General features: G+C 41.2%; 2 protein-coding genes across 2 annotated transcripts in view; both read right to left on the bottom strand.

Annotated features, from left to right (window-relative positions):
• Positions 1-12,139, bottom strand: part of LOC135225866 (uncharacterized) — a 30,992-nt gene extending 18,853 nt beyond the window's left edge. Inside the window, exons 1-2 of the mRNA XM_064265414.1 lie at positions 11,983-12,139; positions 5,930-6,014 (exon numbers count right to left, since the gene is read on the bottom strand). Of these exons, the coding sequence (XP_064121484.1) occupies positions 5,930-6,014; positions 11,983-12,087 (190 nt within the window). The 5' untranslated portion in view covers positions 12,088-12,139. The remainder of the gene's footprint in view (positions 1-5,929; positions 6,015-11,982) is intronic.
• Positions 12,140-13,564: 1,425 nt separating this feature from the next.
• On the bottom strand, positions 13,565-16,182 carry LOC135225541 (uncharacterized). Its single transcript, XM_064264812.1, has one exon. The coding sequence runs from the start codon at positions 15,689-15,691 to the stop codon at positions 13,565-13,567; it is 2,127 nt and encodes a 708-aa protein (XP_064120882.1). The 5' UTR covers positions 15,692-16,182.
• Positions 16,183-18,523: the final 2,341 nt, after the last annotated feature.

Here is an 18,523-nt window from a genome sequence, read left to right as displayed (position 1 = left end):
TGAAGCGAACCCAGAGTTGCTTCGCTAAAGCGTGACACTCAAGGATGTTACTGAGTGTCATGCTCTGTTTGAAATGCTTCCGAGGCCGCGCCCTCACCTCTTGAGCATTGATATTAAGAAAAAATCTCAATCTTTATGCAAACATAATGAATGAGACCTCTTAAAAGAAGTCCTTGGCTATAATGCCAGGGTGTTCTTGGACATGAACCAGTTTGGTCTTTTTACGGAACACCGCAGATTGTCCGTTGACCTTGACTTTCTATAGTTTTATCAAGATAAAACTTGAGAGACCCTACAGGGCACAGGACTCTCTAATGCCTTGCCCAATAATTTGTGCCATACCCTTGGTCTCCAAGCCTTCGGGTCAAGGGTTAGACAGGTTTTCGTTCTTATCAAGAACGGAAGGCTTAGAGACAGACCGCATTATGTCCTTTAAAGCCAAACCTCTGATGATGGCTAAAACCTCACTAACCCTCCTTGCCGTGGCTAGAGCGGTTAGAATATTAGCCTTTCTGGTCACGTGTATTAAGTTCGCAGAAAAAGGATAGGTTCGAAATGCTTTTGGCATCAGAAACTCAGACTACGTCTAAGTTCCATGCCGGAACCTTTGATACCAGAGAATTTCAAGATCTCCACAGACCTCAAGATCGTGAAGCTTTGTTGTTTGACAGAACCGGATCTCTGAGCCTAGAGGCCGTCAACAACATATTTGCATATTCTACAATAGTTAGGACTTCTATCTTATCTCATACTTCATACGGAAAGATAGAACCATAACGAAATTCACAGAGGTCGAGGTGGAGGAACAGTCATTTCCCTTTTCACTATCTCCAGAAACGGCCCCTCGCCCCCCGATTGAAAACTGGAAAATAGGCAGCACTGCTTTGTCTTGGCCAAGAGACTGCTAATATCTTGAAGATCTTATCGCTTCTCGATAGTCTGAACGCTTCAGACTCAGAGGAGAGATATTGATACTTCACTAAGTGACGATGTTAGATTACACCGATTCTCTCGGGAAGGGTCTTTGGACAATTCTCTGAATTACCTGACCTCTGTGAATCCAACCTCTTAGAGGCCAAAACATGTGGCGACTAAAGCTAATCCTCTAGGATCATGAATAAGGGAACAACTAATTAGGAAGCTCCTTCGTCTTCAATATTACGAAAAACTTAACGAAAGGACGCCCTCAGTTCTCCTCACTTTCGACATACTTCTAAGTGAGGATTACTCAGACGTCAGTAGTTGTTGCCTTCGATCGAGAAGACCCCCACGGACGTGCACTAGTTTTAACGAACCTCTTGAGGATCGTTACGTTCCGTGCCCAAGCCCATAACCAATTCTCTCTTCTCGAGCTATGAGAGAGCTGAGAAATTATCCGAGATGATTTGGGCCACTCGATCCAACCTCACCTTCGAGGAACTGGAGAGCCGACCAATTTGGCTTCCAATTCTTTCAGACAATGTGCCAGAACATCTGTTCTCTGTTCGGATGTCTGGCACCCTCTCGCTATCACCTGAGGTGATCCTCAAGCCGTTGAGAGAAAATTAGAATTACGAGGATCTTTGATGTTATTCCAATTTCTTCGTGAGGAAAATTTGTAGAGGTCTGAATTGCTGTTTATTCAGGGAAAACAAGCTTCTCCAGCGAGGAAATGGTCCCCAGCAAACTCATCCTTCCCTCAGTCAGCCTGCTTCCTTCCCTAAATAAGGCTGCGCTTTGCATAAGCAGGAGAGCATTATGATAGTGCTATGCCGCGGTAGATTCGTACAGAATGTTACCGTGCGGTAAACCCGCACCTAACAAGTATAAGAGATATCTTGTTGAAATTTCTAAGTAAACGGCAGGTATGATCATTCAAGATTACTAGAAATTTCCTCAACCCGAGGCTAAAATTCCATGATTGTAGGGCAGAGAGACGGTTTATTAAGCCATTCCCCGGCAAGGGAGAGAGACGTAACCACCGCGCATGACACCGAGCTAGCCTGGTTACCTACTGTGCGTAGATCAAACCCACTCACAGTAACAGCAGCCTTGATCATCGTCTCGCACTATGTGCCTGAGTTGCCAGCTACTCCTTTTACGAAGGGATAGGTATGAAATTATCGAGCAAAAAGGGAACTCTCAAGCAGGCATATTTAAACGAAACAATTCGCTAAATACAGAAGCTGAGTTGGTGTTGCAGTTCAATTAGAATACTTCTCGTCTAAGTCGCAATCCGTAGAATAACTAGGATATGCGCCTACCCCTCGGACAATTCAACTGTTTAGTAGAATCATGTCGCGAGGTTAATATACGTAGTATATTTATAGTATTCTGAACAACGATCTCCATCCTAAATTCTTTCCTTCAAGAAAACAAAAAAAAGGATTGGAGATCGACCACCTTCGATCTCTATCAAAAAGAGTGAAGGAGAAGTCTTCCTTGAAGAAAAGCTTCAATGGTGAACAGAATACTATCTGCCTGAGTTGCCAGCTACTCCCTTTACGAAGGAATAGGTATGATATTATCGAGCAAAAGGAAAACTCTCAAGCAGGCCTATTTAAACGAAACAGAATTCGCTAAATACAGAAGCTGAGTTTGGTGTTGTCGTAACAATACCTGAAGATTGTTCTTACTCTGAAAACTCTTGGAAGGTTGAAGGGAGTGTCAAATAAATACATTAGAACAACAGTTCTTTCGGCTTCTATCCGCAGAGGTAAATACGATATGCGTATATGACTTGACCCATGCGTTAGCAAAATGACGCAAAGTTTGAACATCGAATTCTCTACTACATCTTTCCTCGACGAGGAAGAGAGAAAGAAAGGAAAACGACTGTCCACATTCTAATGAACGAGACTTTTAAAAGAACTCCTTGACTCTTTGCCAAGACTCTTTTCCAAGAAAAGGGAGTAATATTCGAATAGAGATCATCAAGAGAGAACCGAGGATCGAAAAGACCGTTCAATGTTCTTATGATATTGGACAAAAGACTTCCTGGATAGTCTACAAGTCTTTCTCTTAACCCCGGATGAGCCTCTGAAAATGAATGAGAGCTCTTCCGAAATTTGTTAATGAGTTTATCCGCTTTTAAACGATAAAAAACGTTAAAAACTATGTCAATGAGAACTACCCCATTTATGAGGGGTCCCCCACTTAAATGACAATGGGGAAAACGTCCTGACTTGACAAAACTATTAGCACTTTGCTAATAGGGGAAAACCCTTTAACATGACCGAAAGTCACCCAGGAATCCAAGTATATAATCTTCCCGATTCTCAAAGAAATCGATGAAGAGGAAAGAGAGATCGAAGAAAAAAATTCGGGTATGTCTCTCCGCTAACTCCGAATCCTTTTTAAAAATTTCTGTAAAGAAATGTCCTCAACAGCAAATAAGACGCCTTCAACAAGTCTTTTCTCGTCGCAAAGCGTCCTGCCGAGCTTTCCACCGAAGCGTCCTGGCGAATGTCCACAAAAGCGTCCTGCTGAGCGTCCTCAAAAGCGTGCTGGAAAGCGTCCTGCCGAGCGTCCTCAAAAGCGTCCTGCTTAGCGTCCTCAAAAACGCCTGCTTGCTACGAGCGTGTCTGAGCAGAGAACACCAAGTCTTCTTGAACGACGTTTCAGAGAGGAACTCGTTGAGCGCCTTGATGCATGCAAGGCCCGCCAAGAGGCGTCCTGGCGAGCGACCTTGCCAACATCTCAATGTTTATGACGAACCGCGTTTTGCGTATGATGACATTGAATATTTTTAAGGGACGTCCTCATGCGAGTTCTATATGGAGAAGCCGCACGATGTCCCTGAAGAGTGTGAACACTAAAGGAAGACGTATGGCTTTCCGTCTTCCGCAAGGTGCTTGCCGAGCGTCCTGGAGAATGTCTCTACTTATAGGACGTCGAGCACCTCCAAAAGCTTCCTCACGTCTAAATTGCCCTTCTTATGCCGACCAGAGACATAAGTTGTTTGACTGTGCAAAGCAGCTTGCCGGTCCGTCAAACTTATCAGCTTGCTTTTTCGAAGTAAAGCGAACGTTACATAACGTATACGGAGCGCCATGAGGAGAGGAGACGAAAATGTCCTTGATTACCAAATTCTTTTGGAATGCTAGCGAGGTTGAAACAGCTCTAACTTCATGAGCGTTCACTCGCAGGAGGCTCAAATCACTCTTCTGGCAAGATGAATGAACCTCCTTAATAATGTATAAGAGATATATACATGAGCGTTCATATACATGAGCGTTTCACTCGCAGGAGGAGGCTCAAATCACTCTTCTGGCAAGATGATGAGCCTCTTTAATAATGTATAAATGATGTATACATGAGCGTTCACTCGCAGGAGGCTCAAATCACTCTTCTGGCAAGATGAATGAGCCTCCTTAATAATGTATAAATGATGTATACATGAGCGGTCACTCGCAGGAGGCTCAAATCACTCTTCTGGCAAGATGAATGAGCCTCCTAATAATGTATAAATGATATATACATGAGCGTTCACCCGCAGGAGGCTCAAATCACTCTTCTGGCAAGATGAATGGGACCTCCTTAAATGTCCCTTAGAAAAAGAGCCAGTGCATTCTTCTAAAAGGGAAAATGTGGTCTCTTTACTTTTCATTCCTCTCGCTGACGAGAGAGAGGACGTGAAGCGTCCTCTTCTCTCAAGCTTCTTTAGGGGGCGCGAGTCCTTCCGAGAACTCCAACCCCTGTGTGGGGAGGACGCCTCGGAGGACGAGAAGCAATCCTTCAAGATTCGTGCACGTGCACGATCTTTAGCAGCCTGGGAAGCTCAACAGGTTATGCCGAAGGGACGCCAGATCGGTGGGGAGCCCCCGTAACCCTCTTGCGGCTTTCGACATGCCCTCTCCCTGATCATGGGAGTCCGACAGAGGTCCAGGCCTAGAGCATTATGGGCCGATCTGACGCCCCCTCCACAACACAAGGGCACTACACTTCACAACACTGATTGGAGAGCGAGCACTTTAGTCTAAGATTACTTGATGTAATCCTCTAGCAGACACTTCTTCTAGGCCCGTAAGCCATACCACAGGGTTAGGCAAAATAAAATCTACAGGAGGTTAGAAGGTTCATTATTTTTAACTTCTGTTTACTATGGAGGAAAACTCCTGATTCTAACACGCTCTAAAAAGCGTAAATGAATCCTCCTTCTTCCGTAATCAGTCACACATTACACTAATTACCTTATGCAAAGAAAACATGTAAACGTCATATATACTAAGCGAGTACCGTGCAGACAACAAAGTCTGAAACTAGGCTAACTAGCTTCAGACATCAAATGCAATGAAAAAATTTACGATAGCATATGCCTAGCCACAAATCCAAGTTAATAATCGAAAGAATAATTAGGATACTTAAGTGGCTAATGAAGTTTTTCAAAATCCTAAGCGGAGGTCTGTAAACAGTTGTTTACCGACCGGCGACAGAAAAAAATATGCATAGAAAATGGGAATAGTTCCTGATATCCGCCTCCCAGCGGCGGGAATGGGTACTACCACCTGGCCGCCCACTGCGTGTGCCGCGAATTTTTAAATTCTGTCGGACTTCAGAAAATACAGCTATATATATATCTGTCAGGTAAGTTTCATGAACAAACAGGTGTTTACAGTACTGGCGACAGAAAAAAATATGAATAGAAAATGGGAATGGTTCCTGATACCCGCCTCCCAGCGCTGGGAATGGGTACTAACCACCTGGCCGACCACTGCGTCTGCCGGAAGTTTTTGAAATTCTGTCGGACTCAGAAATTACAGCTATATATATATCTGACAGGTAAGTTTCATGAACAAAACTGATGTTAAAAATCCATGTAGGGCAATGATTTGTAAGCATGCAAATATTTGAAAATTTGTGTTGAGATAATACAATTTTCCAGTGCCTAATTAGTAATACATATTATAATCTTTCATGTTTACATCTGTAACACTTGAGTGATACTTACGTCTCTTCATCACCATCATCATGCGGTCTCTGGTTCCTAGTGCACTACCAAGCTGTCCACCCAGCGAGGCTAATGTAGACACCACCTGTGGGAAGATATTGGGAAATTATTATTCCTTCACCATAGAGAATCGACTTGTCAACAACAGTGCTCCATTTTCATCTACACCGAGACTTTCCAAAAATTGTTATCTACACAGAGACTTTCATTAAGCAAACCAAAGCCTACATTTCAAATTTTCATCCCTAGTTCTCACCACTGAAGCCTTTCATGCGATAAATACAGTATCAAAGTTACCTCAGTGGAACAGAGCTTTGGAGGTAGCCCAACTCAAAATAGTGGGAATGGGGAAAATTAGCTAGCCTATGTATAATTCCACTTTTTATCAATATTCAAACCAAAATCACAAATATGTAATATGTTTTAGATGTCATTTTTTCCCAGATATGATTCACAAAACCTTGACCGAAGTTGGGATATCATGTAGATGTGGCAAAAATATTGCCAGATCTTCCTTATATCAGGTCAGAGAGGGTAAATACCTTGACACTACTGTTCTGCATATCTAACCATGAAGAGATAAAATGAGTGAAAGAAAATTTGATGACTAGTAAAGGATGATTTATGAACAGTAAATGAAGAATGGATATACATTAAACTAGGTTATCGGAGGTAATTCTGTTCCCGACGGTACGACAACCAAAAATTGGCATTAATAGGCTGATCCCAGTTATCAGAGCAAATAATCTAGTCTCAGCGCTAATAAGTGCTATACAAGCGCCATAACAAGATCGCCGATAACCGGGGACTGCCTGTATTATGATAACTGGGTTCAATAATTACTTAATTTCTAACCATCTAAATGAATTACAGTCAACTCCTTTGGATTTGTGGGGGATAAGGACCACAACCTTCCCACCCCCCGCCCCCCCACCCGCCCCCGAATAGCTGAAATCCGTGAATACTTAACACCTGTAAAATCAGTTATAACTGCCTATTTTGATAGTTCAAACATCGAAAAACCCTCTAAATTTCCTAATACCTAAGAATTTCAATACACAGTTACATCATACAAAATGCATTTAGTCAAGAAAATGATATGAAACTACAGTAATTAGTGAATATTTTCTCTATGAAAAATACTGTGAATAGGTAATGGGTATACAGTACTATATACATTCCAAACATAAATCCATGAACAGGTGCGACAGTGAATCGGGAACGCATATAGGCGGAAGTCAACTGTAATACACTAAAAATGCATAAAAACTGTTATATGGAAGAAAGAAAATAAGTAAGACATTTCTTTTATCAAAACAACCCTCATATAGACCATGCTTATTACTAACCCCATCAGTATGAATGCAAAAACATAATCAATGTTAAGTACCTATCTCCATAATTTGTAATAAATTTTATTATAATTTTCATGGTAAGTATGTAGTAGTATTAAGGAGACTTAAGAGCACAGCATATAAACTCCAATAATGTTGTGGTATTAAAGTAAAACAGGTACAACTGAACATGAGATGTGCATGATGGGCCTATTTTAACATATAGCTTGCTTAAAAGCAAGTAAACGACAACTCAATAAAGATGCATCCAGACCTAAATTTCCATTACCATTACCCATCTTACGAGACCATGACCTGAACTGGCTGGGAAGGATTTGGCCAACACTGACGGCCAAGCTTACCATTGCACACAGCATAAAGTGGTGCAACTAGTATTTTGCAGTGTTATTATTGTATAAAATAAACCAAAGACTAAGCTCATATGCTCATAGAAGTCAATTGATGAGGTATAAAAGTATAATTGGGAAAATGTCGACTGGGTGGGGTCATGTGGTCTGGCCTAGGCTTGCCCATACAGTAGTAGGCATTCCTAAGGAAATACAACATAACCAGCCTACCTTGGTAAAACTGAAGACTACTACTAGTCGCCAACCGAATATTTACCGCCTTTTGTTTGGTCTTTGTTTTTATGTATGACTTTCATATGTATGATATTTATCTGTCTTTTGTTTACGAGTTTACATTCAAGCCCGAGAGGCTGGTACTAAGCTTAGTACCCATTTTGCACATAAAATGGTATTATTAAACCAGAGGGGCATGGCTACTATTAGTCTTTTGTTTTACAATTAGGGTAAACAACTGCATGGACTAGCCCAACACACCGACGGTCACGGATGGCCACCCTCCAAAAAAGTACTTATATCACGTCCTGACACCGGAGATGTTCATCAGTCGCGACTTCTTGTTGGTGAGAGACAGAGCTAAAGACCTCTACTCTCCTTTCGAAGTAAGTATTTTCTCCAAAGTTAGAAGTTAAGGCCAAATTTAAAGTTTTCAACAGGGGGTAGTGAAAAGGATGTCCAACACAGTGCAAATTTCACCAAACCGCTTTTGAAATTTTTACTTATGCTTAAATAACTTAGAAGATTGATGCCATCTCAATGTTTGCGGAGTCGCTTGTGTCAACAAACTTCCCATTTCCTGTGATAAATCCGCACAACACTTGTACCCATAGACGCTGGGGCACTTTCATCACAACAATCGGAACACAGTCCCTGGCCACGGCAGTTTTAAGGAAACTACCGTTTTGGTAGAAGACGACGACGAAGCGTGCACTAGATAATTATTTAAATATATAGTAAAACATCAATATTTTACATATTTATGATGATTAATTTGAAAATATTCATTATTGAAAAAGTTACTCGATTCTGACTCAAATTTAAGTAATTATTTTTCGGAATTAGAACGTTCTTTTAAGTCCTGTATTATGTAATCATGACATCTTGACTTTCGTACCTATTGTAAATGAATTGCTATATACTCAGCTTTCTTGCAGAACAGTTTGCCAGTTATTCATGCAGATTGTTATCAGCTATTCATGTAATTGTTATAATCGTAATGCGCATATATATCTTTATTATTTACTTTTTGGATATATGAAGATGTTTTACTGCCGGATTACCGCCATAATGTGATGCAATCGCTTTCGCTCCCTGAGCCTCTGTCTGTTTTCGCACCATAAGAAATTAATGGGGCCGAATTTGCAATGACCAGAAAGTCATTAAAAAAAGGAAAGCTAGCATTGAGGAGCATATGTTTTGATTGAGAAAAATACAAATTTACACAATAGCTAGCTTGTAAAAAATACTTGATTACAAAAAACTTGATTGACAACTAAGCAGCATACCTACTATGGGTTTCAGAGACAGTGCAAGCACGTTTTTGGGCAATATTTCTGTAAAGAACACTCTTATCAGAACGAGATTTTGCTATAGTGTATTACACCCAGTGCCGTAATTTATAAGGGTATCGTGAATCACTAATCATAAAGAATAACTTGTCCTTGTACCAAGAGACAAAAACTCCATTATCCAGAAATGGATACGACCACGCGTAAAAAGCTCCACCTACCCTCTCCCCCCACCTCCACCGCCACCCCTGTCCTTCCTTTCTCTCTCTCTCTCTCTCTCTCTCTCTGTGTTGCCAATTGGTATGTGTTCACCCTCCAAACTGGGTATAAGACTTACATAAAAAGTGGAAATTGGTGAAATTAGCCTATGTATTGAAAGTATATATACATAAATATTAAAGCAATTTCATCATTATAGCATTACTATGACAACTAGAATTCATGGAAACAACTTATCATAATGCATCGGCGTATGTGTGAAGCTCCACTAATGTGGCAACGATGATTTTGCCATTCATAGCATGCAAACATTAAAGGTTACATTTATTTCTGGTATACAGTTATTAAAAAAATCAAAATACTAATATAGACTTAAATCAATGAAAAGTGCTAGCAAAAAAAATATAATATATATATATATAATCACTAATCGTCGTCTGCTCCAAGATGGTTTTCGGCAGCCATATGTATGACAAGGTTAGAAACATTGGATTGTATCTACTTTAGAAATATCTGTAATTTTTCGGGGTAATTTGGTTGCAAAAAAGGGATAATAGACATGAATTAAATAAACATTTTGAAATAACAAAGTAAAGTTAAACTAAATAATGAGTAAAGTAAACAATTAAGGGAATAAAGCTTTGCACATCATCAACAGTGTCGTCACCTGCTGCTCGTAACTGTGTTTGTGGAGTGAGCGCTTAGGAACCAGGAACAGCAACGTGGTTCAAGTGCAATGTGGAGTGAATTAAGACCAAAATGTGTATAATGACAATCAAATAAGCACTGTGGAGTTTCAGTTGTGATGGCAGTAAGGATAAAACCACCGATTACAAGGTAAAAATGAATTCAGTTCAAACCATGACCCCGGGAATAACAAGTTTCATACTTTCACTAATATAGGCAACAAAATGTTTTATTGTGCTGATTACAACTGCAATCTTGAATAAGATCAATAAACGTTACATATATACACTAACATTGTTCAAATGAGTGCTGGGAAGGCTGGGAAAGATGGTGGACAGTCCATGATTAGACCGGCCAGCCACACGAAAGACGCCATATTGGATTTCAAAACTGCCTTGAAAACATATTTTACGAAGAGCATCACATGCTTATTTTAGTTCGTATGGGGCTTTCATATATCACATTATGTTGACAAAATTTCAATCTTTTGAATAGTATGTATTCTTGTTTCACCAATTAAATATCGAGTGAATAAGACCCAGCCAGACCTGCGAGGAGGATTTGCCCCTTAGATCGTCTCAACTTGGCATACTTATCAGAAAGTGTGCACAGCCAGCCAAGCAGATTATTTACTGTATTTTCTTGATACCTGTTGATGTTGCCTTTTATCAATTTTCACAATACTTACCATCTTTTACTGACGTTTCTCAATACGTTCATGTATTTTATTATGTTCATGCTATTGATTGTCTTTTATTGATACATACTTCTGATCCTGTCTTTTATTTGTTTTTATATTTAATGTCTTACTGAATCTTCAGATTATTTCTATGGCATTACGGATCTTTATGATATCTACCATCTTTTACTGATGCTTCTTATAAATGTTTTATATCTATTTTTATAATCTTATGATACCTTCTACCAACACTTCCACTGACATTTATGACTTTCATGGTTACGATAATTGCCATCTTTTTGTCATGATTTTTTCATCACAATAAGGGGCGGGTGCTAAGCACTGCGCCCATTTCGCACAGAGACTGACAGGCCTTGCTACCGAACCAAGAGGGGTGCAGTAGTCAATTTCAGTTCTACCAACTGGCCTATTCTACAGTAGGCTGTTACCATACAATAGAAAATAGCCTAGGTTTAGGCTAACCTAAGCACAAGTGTGTAGGTGTAGAAGCTACTTATCAATGAATAAAAGCATAATTGGGAAAAATACGCCAATATTCTGGGTAAGGGTGGGGGCGGGGGTTATATGGTTTGGTCTAGGGCAAAAATTTAACTGTAGTGGGCATTTAGTATATGGGTATACGACCTTACTAACCTTACCTACCCCTAACCTTCTGCCAGATAATAAATTAAAATATTGGGTAGATCTAGGGTATACTTATTCGTGGCAGCCTAGACTATGGCAGTTGCGGTTTTTGTATGCAGTTTTACCTACTGAACAAGAATTTTAAGTAATATTTATTCGGACGACTGTAATTAACCCCCAAGGGCCAGTACTAGGTACTAAACACCGCAAAATACATTGGACGCCCCAATCCCTAGTGTATCCGCGGTTACGTTCCTTGCAGTTCGTGTGGACTGCTTCTGTAGAAATACCAAATATTGTATTATTAACCTTATTAATAATGATAATAACGACATTTTGACCTTCGTCTAGGGCTCGGTATAGGCTCGTCTGGGGCTACGCAAAGACAGAGCGGAAACAACCTAACTATGAGAGTTTAGAACTAAATAATAATTTTTACAATGAAAATAAAGTCTAAAAAGGTTAAAATCCAATAAAAATATTAATTACTTACATACGACTCCACTGAACCTCGTCTAGGCTAAAGCCTAGCTTAGTCCAAGGTTCCCTACCGCAAACCGCCATAAAAACTCATTTAAAACCATCTAAAGCATTAATTAACCGGATATTATCTTACCTCAGGGTACTCCGCATCTTTGGGCAGGGGGCCGAATATCTTCTCCTCTAGCTTCCGGACCCTCTCCTCCAAAACTTCCAAGTTTTCGTAATTTGTTGCCGCCATGTTTACAATTCAAAGTCCACCAGTGGGTCTAGAAAGCAAGCAGCGTTTAGCAGCAATCTAACGCAGCGGAAAACGTAGTTCAGCGTGATGTTCGGAACACGTCCGCCGTTAATAATTTCGCACTTGTAATTTTAATTTCAATGAATCAACACATGTCAAACAATCAAGAGATTTAAATGAACTAAGACTTATTTATTACGGTTATAGCAAGAGTCACGCAACTGAAAACACTGAGTGCGATGCTCGAAAACGCCTACTATTAATAAATTTCCCCTAGTTACCTTACATTTATACTGTAAGCCAGACACGTCGAACCACCATGACAATCGAACGAAAATTAGAATTATATAAACTATTAATAAGCCTTGGGTAACGATAAAATGCCATTCGGATTTGCACTAAATCTAATACGAAGTCGTAGCCAGCGCCATAAGGAGAATATTCTGGTCTTGTTCAGTATCACATACCGGTGTTTTGTCTTACCGATGTCCGCCGATTGTTTGAGGTTTTTGGGCGAGTCATACCTAATCAGTATTTTTTTCCTTCTTTTTTATGGACAATTGACATTATCGGCAACAATGGGCGACCTCGTTGCTAATGCGTGATGGATTTTGACGTTCTACTCAAACTACGAATACGTTAACTATTTTCTTTCCACACGAATCACTCCTATAACCTTTACTACGTCGTTATTACATTACCCATAACCTATTGACTCATCATATATTTTTAAATTTTTATTCACGTTATGCTTATCGCTAACTTTTAATTTGCTAAATTTTGTGTTTTTCTTACCATCATATCTTTTTCATCGAAAGTTCTAGAAAATTGTAGTACTTTTATGTAGAGGGATCCCCCCATCCTGTGTTGTACACAGTATTTGCAATCGATCCAAATTGTTTTATAACCATACAATACTACGAATAAAGTGTAAATCTTGTCCAACTTAAAGTAAATTGTCATCGAACATAACTATACTTTCACACTTTTGTCCTAAACATATTTTTATTTTATTTCAAAAAATCATTAGATAATAGCTACATGTGTCAACGAAACAACTGGTAGAATTATTTTAAGTACTAGGTACTAGAGATCCTGCAGAGTAAACAAATTAATATTTTTTTTCAATCAATTTATTGCGCCCATTGGCGTCAGACATTTGAGTACATGGTAATAATATTGTTTACATCTATGTAATCAAGTTATGCCTAAAGAATAAAAAAAATAAAGTATATACAGACATTTAAGTACATATCAAAACAGTATTGTTTACATCTACAGCACATAATGAAGGTTATACAAAGGAATACAAAATAAAGTATAGACAGATATCTAGTACATATTAAAAATAATATTGCTCATTTCTATATATTAAAGGTTATACAAATGAATTCATATGGAATACAAATTAAATTTAGTTTGATTTCGTAGGTAGGTTGTACCTATCTTTAATTAGTATTACAAAACAGCTGATTATTCAGTATCCACCAAAGTGAGGATGTCGCATGAGGATCTCATCGAGCAAATTATTATCTGTCAATAATTTTTTACATATATCAACTACTGTGAGTCTTTGGGGTAATATGTCACTAACAAGTGGACATTCCAGGCAATAGTGTTCCAGGGTGTTGGCGTTGGGCGCGTCACATAACCTACAGGAGGAGAAGTGAGGAACTCCATCTTGCTCAGCCACCTGCCAAACTGGTCGCCAACCCAGCCGAAGACGCGCACAAACCACGTTATTTTGACGAACCATGAGTCCACTGCGTCGATACTTGTGTTGGTGAGGAAAGAAGTGATCATAATGCTGTATTGATACACTGGTGGCTCTCTCGGCATTACTACGATGATGAGTATGTGAGCGAGCAGCTTGGCGCACCATTTTTCTGCAGCAAAGGAGAGATGGACTGGGAGCATCAGCATCTGGAGGATCCAGCTGACAGGCAGCCTTTGCGATATGGCCAACGGTGTTGTTAGCCAGAAGGCCCACGTGAGAGGGAATCCATAGGAAGCGCACTACCAGTGAGCTCATGTTGGCCATGTCTAGTTGCCTATGTATTTGTGTAACCAGGGGCTGGTATGCTGGCTTATGTGATGAAAGGGCTTGGAGTGCTGGTTGCGAGTCGCAGATGATCAAGCCGTTGTTTCTGGTCCGTGCGATTAAAATAACTGCATCTAGAAGTCCATGTAGTTCACAATACGTGGAGCTTGATGACTTTGGGAGGCGACGGCCTGTCCAGGCCTCTGGCGGGGGTTCCAAAGTGGGGGAGAAAACAGCACATCCAGCACTGCCATCCTGCTGTAGGGAGCCGTCTGTGTAGAGGTGATGAGCTACACTGAGGGATGAGGATAGTCTGTCGATGGTCTCCAATGCACGTTGTTGTTGAAGTTGAGGCAAGTCAGTCTTAGAGACTGGAGTGTAAGAGATTGCTGGCACAGAAGTCTGCCAGGGTGCAAGGCCATGATCCACGTTCTCTGCCACGATGTTGATGTCAAGCCCCCGAATGCTTGAACAGACAGTACTAACTAGTGTACGTCCCCCTTGGCGTAGTTGTGGACGAGGTGCATCTAGATCAAGAGAAGTTCTGATGATGTTTGAATAGTGAGGAGACAGGTGAGGGTAATACAGGCATTTGATACTGAAGTAGGTGACATTGGAGTATATTCGCTTAACGAGTGGAGGGAGACGGAGTTCGTGTTGCATGTTTACAATTCTAGTGGATGCTGGACAACCTAGAATGAATCTCATTGCTTGGTTCTGGAATTTTTCAAGCAGCTGTAGAGTTGATCTGGAGAGTTGACATAGTGCAGGGGAAAGATAATCTATCATTGAGCGGATGAAAGCAATATATATGTTTCTGGCAACTGGGATAGATACTCCTGCAGAATAATTAGTAAGCCACTTGAGAGGAGTCAGGCGTCGCTGTAACCGGGCCAGCAGATCTTGAACAATGGGATGTACTCTCTGTCTTGTTGGAATGGATGGTGTAATTCGCACTGGCGCTCCCAAATAAATATATTGTGTGCATAAAGGTACAACATTGTTCCCCACAGTAAATTCTGGTAGATTCCTTGCTGGCCTTGGGGAGAAGATTCTACTTTTTCCTGGGGAGATGATAACACCACAGGAGGATGCTGATTCATAGAAGGAAGAAAGGAAGCGTTGCAAGTGATCCGGGGAGGTTGAATGAATGCAAATATCGTCTGCGTAGCAAGTGATGGTTGTGTTATCAGTATCAGGAAGTAAGGAAAGAAGGCGATGTAGGAGGATATTAAATAAAAATGGACTAAGTACTCCCCCTTGTGGAATACCAAGTTCAAGTTCCTTTGCAGTGCTCAATGCTCCCTTAAACAGCACACGAGAGACTCTATTTCGAAGATATCCACGTATCCACCTCAAAAGGTTTCCCTTGATTCCAAAATCAATAAGCTGGTCTAAAATAATGTCTCTATTTGCAACATCAAATGCACTTTTCAAATCAATGAAGGCTACAACACTGGTTGGGGAGAGACGAGTGTAGAGCTCCATGAGACAATGATGTGTTCCTCGTTGGGGTAAGAAGCCGTATATTCTAGACGAAAGCTTATCTTGCAGCCGGAACATAAGGCGTGAGAGGAGAATACGTTCAAATACTTTGCAGAAACAGGAGGTGAGGGAGATAGGACAAAATTTGTCAGTACCAGGCTTGGAAACGGGTACAATTGTACTATGAGTCCATGCTAGGGGCACATATCCCAGGCAGAGGCAGAGGTTGTAGAGCCGAAAGAGAGGGTTGGCAGGTATTTTTATGAGTGTGCAAAGGACTGCATAGGTGATACCATCATCACCAGGAGCTGACTTCTTCCTCCTTGCTAAGGCACGTCGTAGCTCTCCCTTAGTTATGGGTACATCGTCCTCTTCATCACTGCTTAGTAAGGCGGAACTGAGACGTAAGGCATGATGGTTTTTTTGTGAAGAGAGAGAGTCTTGTATATGAGCTGGAAGGTTGATGGTTCATGACTGTGCTGACCACTCATCAATAAGGTCCTGTGCATACTGAGCAGGGCTGTGGTGGAGGACACTTGGGGGTTTCTTCTTCACAATCCTGTTGATGAGGTGCCACATGGAATCGATGCTTGTTTGATGGTTGATGCTGTCTGTTAATTTGTGCCAGGAATCTGTTTGTACTCATTGCTGTAGAGCAACTAGATCATCTCTCAATAGTTGATACTGGTGCAGAGTCTCAGGACTTGGTTGTCTCATAAAGGCAAGGCCATCATCCATCGCCTTCTTTTCTGCCTGAGAAATTCGATTATCCAGTGTCATAACACCAACACGATGCCTGATATGAGGCTTTCTGATATATTGTGTGTGGAAAGCATGTGTGGTACTAACAAGTAAGGAGTAAAGTTTCTCCAGACAGTGGACGTGAAATGTGGGTCGAAGGGTAGTCATATATGAAATGTACGTAAGCTGGTACTTAGGCGGAATTGGGATGCAAGTGCAATTGTGTATTGGAGTAGGTGTAGCAGGAAGGGAATATTGGATGCTGAGACCAATGTGATCAGAGAAGAGCGTAGGAACCGTTACACAATTGATTCGGGAAGGTACGAGTCCACAGGTCAAGATGTGATCCAAAGTACCACCTCGTGCATGCGTAGATCCACCAGTGTCCCAACGGGTCAGTTGATTTCGACGAATCTATCCTAGAAGTAGGTTCCCGTTGCAGTTCACAGTGCCAGCAAGATCTCCCAAGTCTGGATGACGGGCATTAAAATCTCTCATGTAAACCATACCACGAAGGGTTGGGGCTGGAAGCTTGGCTGTATTTATCCTACCTGGTGCTGCATATACATTGCACAGTCATATGGTGTCTCCGCCAACAGTAATCTCAAATAATTGAAATGTTGTATCTTCATCCTCAGAGTTTGGGAGAAGTCTATGCTGAATTGAAGTGTGTATATAGGTGATGAGGCCATGTCTTACTAAATGGACGTAGGACACATAGCCAGTGAGCGAGGGAGCTTCTTCCCTTGGCTGAGCATTACCAACAAAAGCTTCCTGAATTAGAATAACATCTGGGTGGTGACTATGTACAATTCCCTTAAGTGCAGAAAGTTTTGCCCAGTTTGTAATACCACAGGCATTCCACGAGATGATATTAAGCTTCACTTAGTTATCGAACATGTCCCTTGGAAGAACGGCGACTAGATGAAGAGGCAGTGGTAACACCGGTATGAATTGGTGGTGTATCACGTGGCAAAGGTCCTGTATGGGGATTAGTAACACTCTCAAGACGTGTAGCAAGTGAGTCTCAGTAAGTGTAGTAACTGATGTGATAACAACCTGCTGAGCTTCAACAAGAGATTGTAGTGTATTATCATTAGTAGCAAATTTAGAAGTTAGATTGTCAAAGGAGGTTATGAGACTGTCGATGCGAGTGTCCATGCTCTCTAAACGAGATTCAATGGCTTCAAAACGTGATGTAAGGGAGTCACACCGAGACTTGAGGACATCTACAGCATTACGAAGTGTAGTCACTTGTGAGGAGGCAGTAACAGTGGGTTTGATTGATGGCACTGGAAGCTGTTGTGCAATAAGCTGGTTCGATGCAGAGCCTGAACGCCTGGTACAGCCATGCCACACATTGACTCCAGGCTCATTACATCTCGGGCATTTCCAATGCGAGGAGTCCGGTGTAGGTAGAGGTAATGAGGTTGATGTTGATGCCGAAGAACTGTCAACCACTGTGGGTGGTACAGGGGGCCGATGAGGGCAGATCCGACTGTCATGCTCAGCAGCACAAAACACTTTTCAGGGGCAGCACAGTATCGTGAGATGTGACCGATACCCCAGCATTTGAGGCACCACGGCTTTTCGTCTGGCATTCTGCATAGTTCACATGACGGTAGACAAGGGAGCAAGGAGAAGGTAACTAAAGTCGGGGGTGGATCTGGGTGGCTCCAAGTAATGACAATACGATTGATGGACTTCCCATCCTGTAGGAAACGACATACAGTGTGTACCCCTGTTAGTTCCTTAGCTAATGAAGGGTCTACATCCACAGGATATCGAGTGATGAGATATGTAGGGAACTTACGGAGTCTGTTTACAGCACCCTGAACATCTGTCACAAGTGACAGAACCTCACCACCCTTGACCCTATTTATGATACCCAGGCGTTGCCTCGAAATGTATACAAATCGAGAAATGACCGCAGACATTTTAACTTCAGCCAATTCCCGATCGAGGCTGAACATCTTGGTAACCTCCGATAGCCAGCGAAGCTTCACATTAACCCCCGGATTCTCTCTAAATAGGAGCTTTATGTATTCAGCACGTGGAGCAAAGGCAGGGAGAACAGTTTTTGTAGCCATGGTAGGTATAATCTGAATAGCAGGTCTAGGCAGGGAACTATTTAGAACTTTATTTTGAGAGGAAGAAGCATCACACTTT

The sequence above is a fragment of the Macrobrachium nipponense genome, chromosome 13, assembly GCF_015104395.2.
Source record: "Macrobrachium nipponense isolate FS-2020 chromosome 13, ASM1510439v2, whole genome shotgun sequence".
NCBI lineage: Eukaryota > Metazoa > Arthropoda > Malacostraca > Decapoda > Palaemonidae > Macrobrachium > Macrobrachium nipponense.
The sequence above is the reverse complement of the archived record's forward strand: the minus strand, read 5'-3'. Positions and strand labels throughout refer to the sequence as shown.

Excerpts from the sequence above, each read along its gene's own strand:
- LOC135225541 (XM_064264812.1), bottom strand. The coding sequence starts at position 15,691 with ATGTTCCGGCTGCAAGATAAGCTTTCGTCTAGAATATACGGCTTCTTA.